The 15000-nt window shown below is 38.5% G+C and overlaps 2 protein-coding genes and 1 long non-coding RNA gene across 3 annotated transcripts in view; all 3 read left to right on the top strand.

The window, feature by feature from the left end:
• The first annotated feature begins 8494 nt into the window (after positions 1–8494).
• On the top strand, positions 8495–9178 carry LOC144975805 (uncharacterized). Its single transcript, XM_078919992.1, has 2 exons — positions 8495–8571; positions 8869–9178. Exons 1-2 carry the CDS (start codon positions 8495–8497, stop codon positions 9176–9178), a joined length of 387 nt encoding a protein of 128 aa, XP_078776118.1.
• A 96-nt stretch (positions 9179–9274) lies between these two features.
• On the top strand, positions 9275–9634 carry LOC144975804 (uncharacterized). Its single transcript, XM_078919991.1, has one exon. The coding sequence runs from the start codon at positions 9275–9277 to the stop codon at positions 9632–9634; it is 360 nt and encodes a 119-aa protein (XP_078776117.1).
• Positions 9635–10765: 1131 nt separating this feature from the next.
• The window catches only part of LOC144975655 (uncharacterized), a 6560-nt gene continuing 2325 nt past the window's right edge, over positions 10766–15000 (top strand). The window contains exon 1 of the long non-coding RNA XR_013645960.1: positions 10766–11194. This is a non-coding gene — a long non-coding RNA (uncharacterized LOC144975655). The remainder of the gene's footprint in view (positions 11195–15000) is intronic.

Raw genomic sequence — 15000 nt, 5'->3', positions numbered from 1 at the left:
GATACGGCGCACAACTATACTGAAAGATATAAAAATTAGAAATATATGTTTTACAGATAGATAAACAGATAACTTGATTTCCTTTTATAATTTAAAGTCAGTTTGAAAGTTCGTTGAGTGAAACAGATATAATACCATAAAATATGTACCGACGACACTAACACTCTCAAAAATAATCAATTTCGACACTGTAAAAAGATGTCAGTTTGGCGTTTTTACGCAAATCGTTGCATTCGAAATAATGTATTCACTTAATTCCTTTAAGGATTTAATATCAACAGTTTTCATCTATTTATGACATCAAGTATTATTATTGTCCCTTTGATGTTTTCAATGTGATGGTTTCGGGTGGATAACACTCAGGTTTAACTTCTTTGGTAATAAATTAAAAAAAAATAATAATAATAATCTAAAAAATCGAAATTTAAAACCAGAAAATAGAAGTTGCATTGGAGGTAAAATAAAGTTTTAGAAAGACCTTATTAAATTGTTATGAACAGTCAGGTGGCTCCGTTGAGCAATGGAAAAGCTGTCAGACTCTAACCTTGAAAGTACTGGGTTCAATCCCATTGTGAACATTTAAAAAAATGTTTACTTTATTGAGAAAGACATCATTTTTGTTGTTATAGTTAATGGACATATATTTAAAACCTTAAATTAATCCATTATTATTATTATTATTATTATTATTATTATTATTATTATTATTATTATTATTATTATTATTATTATTATTATTATTATTTATCATTATTATATTTAAAAAAAACAGCATCGGTACCATTCAATATGTTATCGACATGCATTTATATATAAACGTCGATTGTTATCATTTTATAATATTTTATCATTATCATCAGTAGAGTTGTGCGCCGTATAATTTTTTAATTGACTCAAATGGCACAATGTTTACCGCGTCTTTGCCATTTTATTGGGATTTTTTTTTCTTTTGTTACTTCTTCTTTTTCTTCTCTTTTGTTGTTGTTGTCTTTCAAAAACTTCCTGTCCCATCATTGTTAATGTCTATTTACCTTATCTACGCCATTCACACTACACATCTCTCATTCGTCCTTAGTGTCTTATTCGTCGTGTTTTGTTGATAAGGGGGAAATCAGAAACGTCCACAGAATGTCTTCGTCTATTAAATTGAGGCTTACAATTCAACACGTTATTTTTTCCTTCGAGGTTCAAGCAACAACATTTTCATTAATCAACCAGCACCGCCAACGGAGATGCATAAAATCATAAAAACTGTGCGTTTTTTGTACACCTCCAACGGAGGTGCATAAAAACGCCACCAAACATGATCACCAGTGTACAGTACTGTAAGGTCAGTTCTCGATCCCAGGATCGTCTTTCAACTCTACTCATGTCTATTACTTCAGGTTTATTTTCGCAGTTGATTTTCTTATCACAACCTATTTTCACACACAGACAACAGCATGTTGCTGTGTTACGGATCAGAAGCTATAGATAGTATGCGCTTGGCTAAGAAGCTCATAACATTGCCATCCGGAAGTATAATGGACCAACACACAAAACAGTGTGTATCCATGAACGTTTATAGTCAGGTTAATACAGTTCAGTGAGCAATACTCATAAACGCGGATGGCAAAAAAACAATAAAAAAGACCCGACTGACGTCATTCGAACTATCTATAATGGCTTACACTTCATGTTGGGCCACACAGAAAAATCAACAGAGGATGTACCAATGGGAGCGATCTATATTCATGTTTTCGTCCAACCAGGTCATCGGTCACATGATTTGTTGCTGTTCAACGATTGGACTTTTCTCACTAATTATTTCTTCTTTTTCCCGCTTAAAGTGACTTTTAGGAGCACTTATTGTGAGTGTACTGTTGGCCTAGATCTACATTACACAACCTAATTAATTAAGATTAACCGAAGGTGAAAATAATATCCGACAGTCTAACTCCCGCTCAAACAAATTCGAAACTCCGAATTTTCATGCTTTTAAAAATGAAATAGTTGAGTAGCGTTTAGTAACATAATTTTTATTCTGAGACAATACACTATTGTTGATTATAAGCGATTTAAATCAAATGGCGGATTTTTATTTTTTTTCCGATTTTGGGCAAATGTCGCAGGTGAAGTAGGATAAAGTTGGCGGATTTTGGCAGATTTCTGGTGGGATTATTGCAAAGGTACCTGGCAATACTGTCCCTCGGTCCGAAAGTCCAATAAAAGTCCACAACTGTATATACAGTAAGGTATACAGACAGGTGTATACATTATTCCTCGTAGAGTCTACCAAAGGGGTGCTAGAATGCATTTTTGCTTGACTGTTCGTCAATAACTATCATCCATCCTCGCTCTTTTACATCCCGGAATTCTATGGATGACTAATGAAATGCTAGGACTAATGGAAGGAAGAAGGCAATATAAATCAGATGTAGAAAAACATAAAACCTTAACAAAGAAAATAAAGAAACAATGTAATGAAGCAAAATAGAAATGGATAAATGATCAGTGTCTAGAAATAGAAATAAAATAAAACAGTGATAGCAAATTTGTACATGAAAAGATAGAAGACAGTGGCAAAAGAGTATGTTCAAGCACAGGATGCATAAAAGCTAAAGATGGAATGATTTGATGGATAGAACAGATGTGTTGAATAGATGGTCAGAGTATATAAAGGAACTTTTTTATGATGAGAGAGAAAAACTAGCAATAAACAAAGAGATAGACGGGCCACCAATTTTAAAAGAAGACGTAGAAGCAGCTATTATAAAATGAAAAGCACAGGCCCTGATAATATCCCAATAGAAATAATCGTAACATTAGAGGATTTAGGTTTAAACATATTGACAAATGTATTGAATAAGATAAATGACAGTGGTAAAATTCCAGATGATTTATTAAAGTCAGAGTTTATAACACTTCAAAGTCACCAGGGGCCACGGAATGCGAGTTACTCGAACGATTAGTCTTATGAGTCACTTCACGAAAATTCTCTTAAGAGTATAATGAGCAGAATGAAGAAAAGTATAAAACCAGAGATATCAAGAACTCAATTTGGATTTGTCCCTGACAAACGTCCAAGATATGCTATTTTCACCTTATCGATGTTGATGGAAAGATGGATGGAAGTCCAGAAAGACATATTAATTGCTTTATTGATTACTCAAAGGCATTTGATAAGGTTAGACATGGTGAGCTATTTAATATCCTTGAAGGACTAGACATAGATGGAAAAGATCTTAGAATTATTAGAAACTTATATTGGAATCAAAGTGCAACCGTCAGGATTGAAGGATAATTCAGTAAATATAAAAAAATTAAACGAGATGTTAGACAAGGATGTGTTTTGTCACCGACCAGACCTTTTCAATATCTACAGCGAAACAATTATTAGGACTTTAGGAGATAGTCCAGGCATTAAGATCAATGGGAGAATATCAACAATATAAGATATCCAGATGACACAGCACTGATTTCAGACTCAAAAGAAAATTTACAAATACTCCTTAATAAAGTAGTTACAGAGAGTGAACAGAGAGTTCAGAAATTTTAATATCTTGGACACATAATAACTTCAGATGGCAGATTTAGCACATAAAAAAACGAAGAATTGCAATAGCTAAAGATAGTTTTAATAAAATGAGTCTAATTTTTAAAAACCACAACATCTCAATGACAACAAAACATAGGGTTTTGAAGGTCTATGTATGGTCAGTATTATTATATGGCTGTGAAAGATGGACAATTACAGAAGCTATTCGAAAGAAACAGGATGCAGCAGAAATGTGGTTTCTTAGAAGGATGTTAAGAATCTCATGGACAGAGAAGAAAACTAATGAAGAAGTATTAGAGCAAGCTGAAACTAAAAGGTTATTAATTCGTACAATAAGAAAAAGACAAATGTCATTTTTAGGACACCTAAATCGACATAAATATATGAACACCTTGCTCTCACAGGAAAGATAGAAGGTAAAAAGAGTAAGGTAGACCAAGAAAAACATATTTGAATAGTTTGAAGAGCTGGGTGACAAAGAAAGAGAAGAGTAATATTAGTTTTCTGAGGTTATCTGATCAGAGAGATGAATAGCGTACCATGATCATCGATGTATGGCACAGACTTAGTACTTGAAGAAGAATTATAAGAATATGCCTAAACAGCCTGCTACAAAAATAGTTATGTCACCTTATGAGATGGAAGTCGGTTTGCACGAATTCAATCCCTCGAGGGGAGGGGACATACACTCCTCGAAACTGACGGAGAAGTTGCCATGTTTCTCCATCACCGAGAGGAGGCACTGGGTGGCCGCGAATCGGCTTCGGTCGAGAACCTGCCTAACGGAAACATTGCTTCATCAGTGGGGACTTTCCGCCTGTCCAATAATATGTACCCGTTGTGGTAACGAACCCGAAATCGCAGAGCATCTAGTTGATCGATGTGTTGTGACGAAGTTTCCGGGTGGGTTTAATACAGTCTAAATAAAGTGGTCCCATTGGTTGAGCTATTGAATAAAACTCACGATTTTATTTCTTTTTTGGCCAAAGACTGGCATTTTGACGTCATTTTTTGGTCAGTGTCAGGCCATAACTTTACGAAGGCCACGCTAAGACCCACTAAGACCCATATTTTGACGTCATTTTTAGGTTTGTGGACCGCCTAATGAGTTGTCTTTAGTAGTGCTCAAGGAAAAAAGTAATCGCATTGGTTGACCTATTGAATACAACTCACGATTTGTTTGTTTTTTGACGTCATTTTTTGGTCAGGCTATCAGTTAACCATGGTTACGCTGACACTGACCAAAAAAAATGACGTCAAAAGACACGTCTGCGCTTTGTTTACAAAAGAAAACAAACCGTGAGTTGTAATTTAATAGTTCAACCATTGGGATCACTTGTTTCTTTGAGCACTACTAACGACAACTCACTCGGCGCTGCACAAACCTTAAAAATGACGTCAAAGAAAAGTCCTGGTAGGTCCTGGCGTGGCCTTCGTAAAGTTATGGCCTGATACTGACCATAAAATGACGTCAAAATGCCAGTCTTTTGCCACAAAAGAAAACAAATCGTGAGTTGTATTCAATAGTTCAACCAGTGAAAGAACTTGTTTCCATGAGATCTACTAACGACAACTCACTGGGCGGTGTAAAAACCAAATAATGACGTCAAACTGCCAGTCCTTTTGGATTTCAGTACCAGGCGATAACATATTGATGGCTACGGTCCTAGTGTCAGGCTATAAGTTAACGATGGCTACGCTTGAAGCCGCTGCCATTTAAAAGCGCGATACAATTTTTTCAGTATTTTAGTTTGCTTCTTGCTGCTGTAGATCTTAAAGACTCTCATCACTTCATCTAATTTTTTCTCTCTCTCTCTCTCTCTCTCTCTCTCTCTCTCTCTCTCTCTCTCTCTCTCTCTCTCTCTCTCTCTCTCTCTCTCTCTCTCTGCTTCCCTTGTCCATACACACACACACACACACACACACACACACACACAAACAAACAACCACGCACACACACACACATTTTTACTTATACATAAAAAAATAAAATTGAGCTTTATATAGCGCAATATCCACTAAATGTGCTCAAAGCGCTTTACAAGGGGTCCCTGGTCAACAGCAACATTTAACATGTAGGACGGGACATGACGCCTGATAGGCGATATTACAATTTTTCGGACAAAGACAACGCTGTTAACGGCCAGGTACTCATTTTACACCTGAGAGAATGTGAGTAAAGAGCCTTTTCCAAGGACTCAACTATCGCCGAGCGCGAGGCTCGAACACAGGAACTTCCGATCCGAAAGTGAGTGTCATACCACTAGACCACATAGCCGCACAATGTATAATATATAATGTTTTAACTATAATGCCGATGTAATATCTCCTCTTTTCGTTTGCCCTAAGAAGGCCAAAGGCTGAAGCGTCGATTACTTGTTTTGTATCTTTTATGAGTCATTTTATTCCCTTTATTTTACTATACACTCCAAGGGCAACCCAGCCAGTCGCAATATAAAGGGACATAATCGTAAAAAAAATATATAAACAAAATAGATTACACGGTTAATTCCCTTAGAGAACATTTCCTGTTAATTAAACGTCCTGTCCCCTTGTATCTGTATTACATCTTGCTTTCTGTCTTTGTCTTGGGATTAATTTACTTTGATTTGTCATGGCCCTGACCGGAGTCCTTGACTGGGAGGTAAACAGTCAAACTTATAGCTGTGGGTTTTTGTAAATCATATCTGTTATGCCCTGTTGTAATTTTGTTTGAGAGTTGTTGACCAAATGAGAGTCATTTTAATCGATTGATGTCTGAATGACGAGTTTTCTGGACAAAAGTTTAAAAACCGATTTTTCTCTCAGAATACAATTGTACTGTTTACCTTTGAGGGCGAATGGCCGTTCCCTTCTCGTGTCTTTCCCAAGGTTTGAAGAATCCATCCTTGTGCGTTCTTCGTGTTCGTTGGTCCTATTCCGACTTTATGGAAATGAAAGCTGTGTCCTTTAGATGGATCCGTGTCACCTAGGCTGCAGGAAGAAATCACAACATTTACAACAATGGGTTTGTATTTCTCAAAATTGGAAAATCAAATCAATAAATCAATCAATATAGAAAACAAATCATGAGTTGTATTTAATGGTTCAACCAATGGGATCACTTGTTTCTTTGAGCACTACTAACGACAACTCACTCGGCGCTGCACAAACCTTAGAAATGACGCCAAAAGAAAAGTCCTGGTAGGTCCTAGTGTCAGGCTATAAGTTAACGATGGCAACGCTTGAAGCCGCTTCCATTTAACAGCGCGATACAATTTATATATACTTTTGTTTGCTTCTTGCTGCTGTAGATCTTAAAGACTCTCATTACTTCATCTCATTTTCTCTCTCTCTCTCTCTCTCTCTCTCTCTCTCTCTCTCTTTCTCTCTCTCTCTCTCTCTCTCTCTCTCTGTGTGTCTGTGTGTGTGTGTGTGTGTGTGCTTTCCTTGCCCCCCCCACACACACACACACAAACAAACGCACGCACACATTTTTACTTATATAATGTTTTTACTACAATACTTACTTTACTTACTTACTTATGCCCGTCACTCCTAGTGGAGCATAGGCCGTCGACAACAGTCCTCCATCTTCCTCTGTTCTGGGCCATCTTTTCCAACTCTCCCCAGGTGTGTCCCATCCTCTTCATGTCCGCCTCCAGGTCTCGCCGCCAGGTGTTTTTAGGCCGCCCTCTCTTCCGATTTTCCCTGGGGGTTCCATCTCAGCGCCTGCCTAGCGGTGTTATTGGTTGGCTTCCTCAGGGTGTGCCCAATCCATCTCCATCGGCGGCGTCTGATTTCGTCTTCTGTTGGCATTTGAGATGTTCTCTGCCACAGGTCTACGTTGTTGAAAAGGAGTTTCTATCATCACCACCCAAGGAAGGTAAATATGAAATACTGAAAAACTTCCTGCTGTCTGCGTTCGGCCTTTCGGAAAAAGAGAGAGCGGAATCTCTACTCAACATGAATGGTTTGGGCGACTTAAAGCCATCTGAGTTAATGGACAGGATGTTAGTGCTCCTCGGCAAACACAAGCCCTGGTCTGCTCTTCAGACAGTTATTCTTAAGACAACTTCCAGCAAACATCAGACTTCCATTAGCAAACTCGTCCAACCTGGATGATTACAGGGCACTTGCCAGAGAAGCTGACAATTTTTTCTACGCTACTCACTCAAACTCAAGAGTTCCTCGGGATGTTGAATTTTTACCATCGTTTCATTCCGAGACTAGCTGAAATACTTCGACCCCTATATAGTGCTTTGAAAGTCAAAAAACAACGTCAAGCACTTACGTGGACGCAAGAAATGTTGAAAGCCTTTACTGACGGTAAAAATGCACTAAGTAACGCTACAATGTTAGCCCATCCTTGCTTGAACTCACCCCTCGCTTTAACGTCTGACGCCTCCGACCAAGCTGTGGGCGCTGTCAATGAACAACTTAAACATCAAGGTAATTGGGAACCATTGGCATTTTTCAGCAGGCAGTTACGTAAACCTGAACAGAAATACAGTACCTTTGATAGGGAGTTGCTTGGCATTCACTTAGCCATCCGTCATTTCCGTTTCATCATTGAATAGAGACAATTCGCTATTTTTACTGACCATAAACCATTAATCCATGCCATGTCCAAATCAACTGAACCATGGTCAGCTCGCCAACAAAGGCACTTATCTGCCATATCCGAGTTCACAACTGACATCCGACACATTTCTGGAAAAAACAACACTGTCGCAGATTGTCTCTCAAGAGCAGTTACAAACTCAGTCTCAATTGGCATCGACTATCAAGCTATGGCGGAATCCCAAGAAAATAGCATTGACATACAGGCTTACAAAACTGCATTAACAAGCCTCAAAATAGTCAAAACATCCGTTGACTCGGGTCCAAAGTTCAGAGTGTGACATCTCAACTGGCTACCCAAGACCTATCGTTCCTATCGACTTCAGAAGACCGATTTTCGAAATTATTCACAATATGAGTCATCCTGGAGTTAAGGCCACAATCAGACTTATCAGCAAGAAGTTTATCTGGCATGGTCTTAAGAAAGAAGTGTCAGCATGGGTTAAGCAATGTCACAACTGCCAATCTTCGAAAATTCAAAAACATATACGAGCACCGTTAGAAACATTCCATGTCCCAGGAAAGCGATTCTCACATATAAACATTGACCTCGTTGGACCATTACCTCAGTCAAGGGGGTTCACCCATCTCCTTACTATAATTGACAGGAACACCCGATGGCCTGAGGCAATACCGTTACAAACCACAACAACAGAAGAATGTGCCAAAGCCCTGATCTCCAATTGGATCTCGCGGTTTGGTATTCCTGTTGATATAACTTCTGACAGGGGCTCACAATTTACATCCACGCTATGGAAACAGATGGCCAGTCAACTTGGTGTGCAGATTCATCACACAACTGCGTATCACCCTCAGTCCAACGGCATGATTGAACGGTTTCATCGGTCCTTGAAATCATCCCTCAAAGCTCGTCTAATAACTCCAAATTGGGTGGATGAGCTACCTTGGGTTCTGCTTGGTTTAAGAACTACACCTAAGGATGATATCGGTCATTCTTCAGCTGAATTAGTATACGGAGAACCTTTAACAATCCCTGGAGAGTTTATACCTGACCATCCCTCAGACTTCCACGCTTAAGACTTTTTGGCAACCTTTCGGCAAAACGTGTCCCTTCATTCACCACGGCCAACACATCATCACGGCTATCATCAAACAAATTTACCCAAGAACATGATGTCAGCAAAATATGTTTACATCCGTGTTGACACCCACCGAGGACCCCTTCAGAAGCCGTATACAGGTCCCTATGTTGTCATAACCCCTGGAGATAAACAATTCCTGATCGATGTTGGTTGCAAAGCAGAACGGATTTCGATCGACCGACTTAAAGCTGCATTTGTCGATTCTACGCAACCAGTTTCCCTTGCCACCCCACCTCGTCGTGGACGCCCACCGAATACGAACAGAAAGTTATCGAACAGAAACATACAAAACTCCCGTACTGCTTCTGATGATACTAACGTAGTGCCTACTAAGAAGCTATCTCGCTCAGGACGTACCATTAAACGACCTCGGTACTACGAAGATGACTAGTCCTGTGTTGGGGGGGGGGGGGGGCATGTGTGGCGATCTCCGTTTCCTACGAACTACGAAGACTTACCACATACTGCTGACTGCAAGACTACTCTACACGCCAGATCAGACAAAACGTAAACACGAGAGAACTCATTAAATTTATAAAATTCACTGCACATTGCTTTTTAATTGTTTGTTGTTTCCTGTAAAGTAGATGCTACAGAATACGTTTATTCCACCCCTACAAGTAAGATTATTCGATATTTTGTAACCATATGGTATGGTATTAGTAATTCTATTCACCATAATTTGCATTTTTCCCCTGAATGACAATTGGACCTTAAACTCACGTTGGATTTGTATTCATGCGCACCAAAAGATTATTTCTAATTACCAACCAGCTGTCTTTTACACCTTATTTGACACCAATAAAATGTGCGAAAATATTCTGCAATCGTTAATTTTTTTTTTTAGATTGAGCTTTTTTATATAGCGCAAAATCCACTAAACGTGCTCAAAGCGCTTTACAGGGGGTCCCTGGTCAACAGCAACATGTAACATGTAGAACGGGACGTGACGCCTGTTAGGCGATATTACAATTTTTCGGAAAATCCAACGCTGTTAGCGGCCAGGTACTCATTTTACACCTGAGTACGGTGAGAGAATGTGAATAAAGAGCCTTTTTCCAACGACTCAACTATGCGCCGAGCGCGAGGCTCGAACCCAGGACTTTCCGATCCGAAAGCGAGTGTCATACCACTAGACCATATAGCCGCACAATAAAATAAAATGTTTATGTTTGTTTCCTTCCTTGGGCAATATCATTAACCCTCAATTTGCTCACATGAACAAAATGGGTGATTCCTGTTGACATCAGACATCTTGTTTGATGAATTATCTATATTCCTTCGTGGAATACCTAGGCGACGATCTCTTTTAATGTCGAGGCGAAAGGGCATAACTTAATTTATTTTAAATGTTGATATCAAACATCTGACTTAACTCCAGTATTTTCTATCTTGATTCCTCAGACTGGACAACATCATTGAAAAAAAAAACAAAAAAACTAATAAACATTTTCTGCTGTTGAATTCTTCTTTTTAAACCAATTCTGCAGTTAAATCTGATGTGCTCACCTCATCATTACTTAACGGTTACTTGCTTCACATTTACTCATTTGGAAAACTGAATAAGAACTTTACACAAATTTAACAAATAATCAACACAGGAATTAAATTTGCATAACAACAATCAGCCGGATTGACTTAACCAATCAAAATGCTATACACATCATCATCAACAACAACAGCAAAAGCATCAATTCCAGTCAGCTTTGTATGTCTGGTGGCATGTATCATGACCTTGACCTTGACCCAAGCGTGTAGACCGGAAATGGATAATAACACGATAACCCTGGAGTACATGACCATGAGGAGTGACGTCGTGGTTTACGGATACCCCGTCAGCGGACCAGGGACACCCGATTCCCCAACCATCAAAGATATATTGTGGACTTCGAGGTCCGCTGTATCTTCAAGGGTGGTCCTCTCCTAGAATACATCAGAATCTTCCATGTCGGTGAGTTCAGAACGTTTTATTATTTTCCATGTCTTTCTTTTTCCTGTCTCTTCTTAAATTTCTTAAATTAAACAAACAACCCCCCCCCCAAAACAAACCATTTTTTTTAAAATATATAAGCGCAATATCCACTAATTGTCTCAAAGAACATGGTGCTATGTGATCTATCGGGTAGGAAGGTCCTGGGTTCGAGCCTAGTTCGGCGCATTGTTGAGTCCTTGGAAAATGCTCTTTGCTCACATTCTCTCACCGTAATCAGGTGTAAAAAATTAGTACCTGGCCGTCATTCTCTGTCGTAAAAAAAAGGAATATCTCCTAACAGGCGTCATGTCTTGTTCTACATGTTACGTGTTGCTATTGGTCAGGAACACTTTTTATAAAGCGCTTTGAGCACGTTTAGCTGATATTGCACTATCTAGAATAGCTCAAGTCAAGCTCGATCAAAGCGATTTACAAGGAGTCCCAAGCCACCAGCAACATTTGACATGTAGGACGAGACAAGACACGGTACGACGACTCTATAATTCTATTTTAGTCGCAGACCACGCTGTGAACGGCCATGTTGGATTTTACGACTAAATACGGTGAAAGAATGTGAGTAAAGCTGATTTTCCAAGGAGTCAATTTTGCCTCGCTTAAAACGGGACACGAACGCAGGACCTACCGGTTCTGAAGGTGAGTATCATACTACTCAACCACAAAGCAGCACATGTGTTTTGGACACAATGGCATATTATGAAATTGAACTTTTATATAGATCAATATCCACTAAACGTGCGCAAAAGCGCTTTACAAGCGGTCCTTGAACAAAAGCAACATTTAACAATTAGGATGTTACATGACGCCTATTTGGTGATGCTACAATTTTTTTTCGGACAGAGACAACGCTGTGTATGGTGAGAGAATGTGAGTAAAGAGCCTTCTCCAAGGACTCGATTATGCGCCGAGTGTCATACCACAAAACAACATAGCCGCATATTATGAACTTGTTTTTGCGTTCCTTCCTTCCTGTTTGAAGATTTCTTCAATTATGATGTGATAATCTATTTTACCTGTTCTTTACCTTTTTAAAAAAAAAACAACAACCTGTTATTGCTATAACATCTCACCAAATTACTAATGTTCTATTTACCTGCACATTATTTTCTATTCAATCACTGCCAGAATTGAAACCGTTCTTAGTTTCAAGGGAGGTAATCGCGTAATTATTGGTGGCTATCTATCCTTTTAGCATTCTTCTTCTTCTTCTTCTTCGTCTACTACTACTACTACTACTACTACTACTACTACTACTACTACTTTTTCTTCTTCTTCTTCTTCTTCTCCTCCTTCTTGTTCCTCTACTTCTTCTTTCATTTCTTTTCTGTTTATTTATATATTTTTCTTGGCTCTGACGATGAATGTGAGTTAACTTCACCTAGAATTATCAACAAAGTAAAACAACAGGGCGTTTCCATTTTAAGAAATTTCTGAAATCCCGAAACATTCCCAGTCATTGCACAAGCTTTCGATTGCGCATTGAGAACAAGGCGGCTATGTGGTCTAGTGGTATGACACTGCTTTCGAATCGGAAGGTCCTGGGTTCGAGCCTCGCGCTCGGCGCATAGTTGAGTCCTTGGAAAAGGCTCTTTACTCACATTCTCTCACCGTACTCAGGTGTAAAATGAGTACCTACCTGGTCATTAACAGCGTTGTCTTTGTACGCAAAATTGTAATATCGCCTAACAGGCATCATGTCCCGTCCTACACGTTAAATGTTGCTGTTGACCAGGGACCCCTTGTAAAGCGATTTGAGCACATTTAGTGGATATTGCGCTATATAAAGCTCAATAACAAAGTTCGGATTCCAAAACCCAAGTTAGTGCAAGAAATCTTTTATTCTACCTATAGCACGATTCGTATTTCGGTACCTCTCATTGAAAATTAATTCAATAAAACGCTTAAATAACATTATGTATTGAACTGAACTGTGTTAGGCCAAGCAAAGAGAGAGAGAGAGAGAGAGAGAGAGAGAGAGAGAGAGAGAGAGAGAGAGTGAAAGAACGAAATAGAGAGACAGAGAGAAAGAAAGAAAGAAAGAAAGAGAGAGTGTGTGAGAGAGAGAGAGAGAGAGAGAGAGAGAGAGAGAGAGAGAGAGAGAGAGAGAAAACCCACCCCAAACATTAGCCTGGGGAACGAACTACAGACCTCCTGATTACCGGCCAGACGTGCTACCATTACACCACAGAGGTTATCCGATAGCCTTGTCGGAACGATTTCAATATTTATAGAGAGTATGCACTTGGCTAAGAAGTTCACAACATTGCCATCCGGAAGTATTCCTGGCCAATTGAAAGTATGCGGTTAGACGAAGGGAGTTAATTTTGTGACATTTTACACGGTTTAGTCCCTCGATTGAAGCATAGATTTCTTCAAAATGGCGACCAATCCTTTTACCACAATGGACACTGTATCGAAAAAAAGTTTGAATGCGTGAAAGACATTGGTCCATACGACATAAAATCGGAAAACTGGACAAAGACTTATCAAAGTCTATGTGGTCTAGTGGTATGACACTCGTTTTCGGACCGGAAGGTCTTGGGTTCGAGCCTCGCTCACCGTATAGTTGAGTCCTTGGAAAAGACTCTTTACTCACATTCTCTCACCGTACTCAGGTGTAAAATGAGTACCTAGCCGTTAACAGAGTTGTCTTTGTCCGAAAAATTGTAATATCGCCTAACAGGCGTCATGTCTCGTTGCTGTTGACCAGGGACCCCTTGTAAAGCGCTTTGAGCACGTTAAGTGGATATTGCGCTATATAAAAGCTCAATTTAATTAAATTTATTATTATTATTATTATTATTATTATTATTATTATTATTATTATTATTATTATTATTATTATTATTATTATTATTACTATTAAATTATTATTATTTTTATTATTATTATTATATTATTATTATTATATTATATTATTATATATTATTATTATTATTATGATTATTATATATTATTATTATTATTATTATTATTATTATTATTATCATTATTATTATTATTATTATTATTATTTATTATTATTATTATTATTATTATTATTATTATTATTATTATTATATTATTATTATTATTATTATTATTATTATTATTATTTATGTGACCCTCCGCCCCGAACGGGGGGGGGGGGGGGGAGAGAGAGAGAGAGAGAGAGAGAGAGAGAGAGAGAGAGACTGATTGTGTGTGCATTGTAGAGGGCGGGAGCTAAATAGAATAAAGATATAAATATGTGTGTGTATGTGTGTGTGTGTGTTTATGTGTGTGTTTGTATGTGTGAAAGAAACACGAGGGAGACAAAGAGAGAGAGAGAGAGAGAGAGCGATACTGGTAGATAAAGAAAGGGAGGAAAGGAGAGAGGGGGTGGAGCAAAGAATATGTAGGGATAGTATCAAAAGAAGCCAACGTCAATCAATGGGAAACATATTGACCAATGAGATCGCAATTTAAAAAATGGGACTGGTCAAATCATATTTTGCATTGTTTCCATTTTGAGTCAGATGACAGCTTGAAGAGGAGGGGGTGGGGCTTAATTTGTAATGACTTACATGAAATCATATAATTGAATCTTCTTGTTTGAGCTGCAACCTCGAGTTATAATTTAGGACCTGCCACTCGTTATCACAACCCCTTGTGGTCAATTGTCATCTATTAAACTCTCCTCCCCTTTTTCTTTGGGTTCACTCACGTTGTTTATTGTCTTAAAAGACCCCACCCTCCCTCCCATTCCCAATGAATACACGATAAAACGAACCTCTCTCTCTCTCTCT

Source organism: Berghia stephanieae, chromosome 6 (assembly GCF_034508935.2).
Source record: "Berghia stephanieae isolate SIO BIC M18660-M18661 chromosome 6, UCSD_Bste_1.3, whole genome shotgun sequence".
Taxonomy (NCBI): Eukaryota; Metazoa; Mollusca; class Gastropoda; order Nudibranchia; family Aeolidiidae; genus Berghia; species Berghia stephanieae.
This window is presented reverse-complemented; position numbering and strand designations above follow the sequence as displayed.

Coding starts and splice junctions, on each gene's coding strand:
- LOC144975805 (XM_078919992.1), top strand. CDS start 8,495: ATGAGTCATCCTGGAGTTAAGGCCACAATCAGACTTATCAGCAAGAAG. Junction 8,572..8,868: donor CATGGTCTTAAGAAAGAAGT/GTCAGCATGGGT, acceptor AACTTCTGACAG/GGGCTCACAATTTACATCCA.
- LOC144975804 (XM_078919991.1), top strand. CDS start 9,275: ATGTCAGCAAAATATGTTTACATCCGTGTTGACACCCACCGAGGACCC.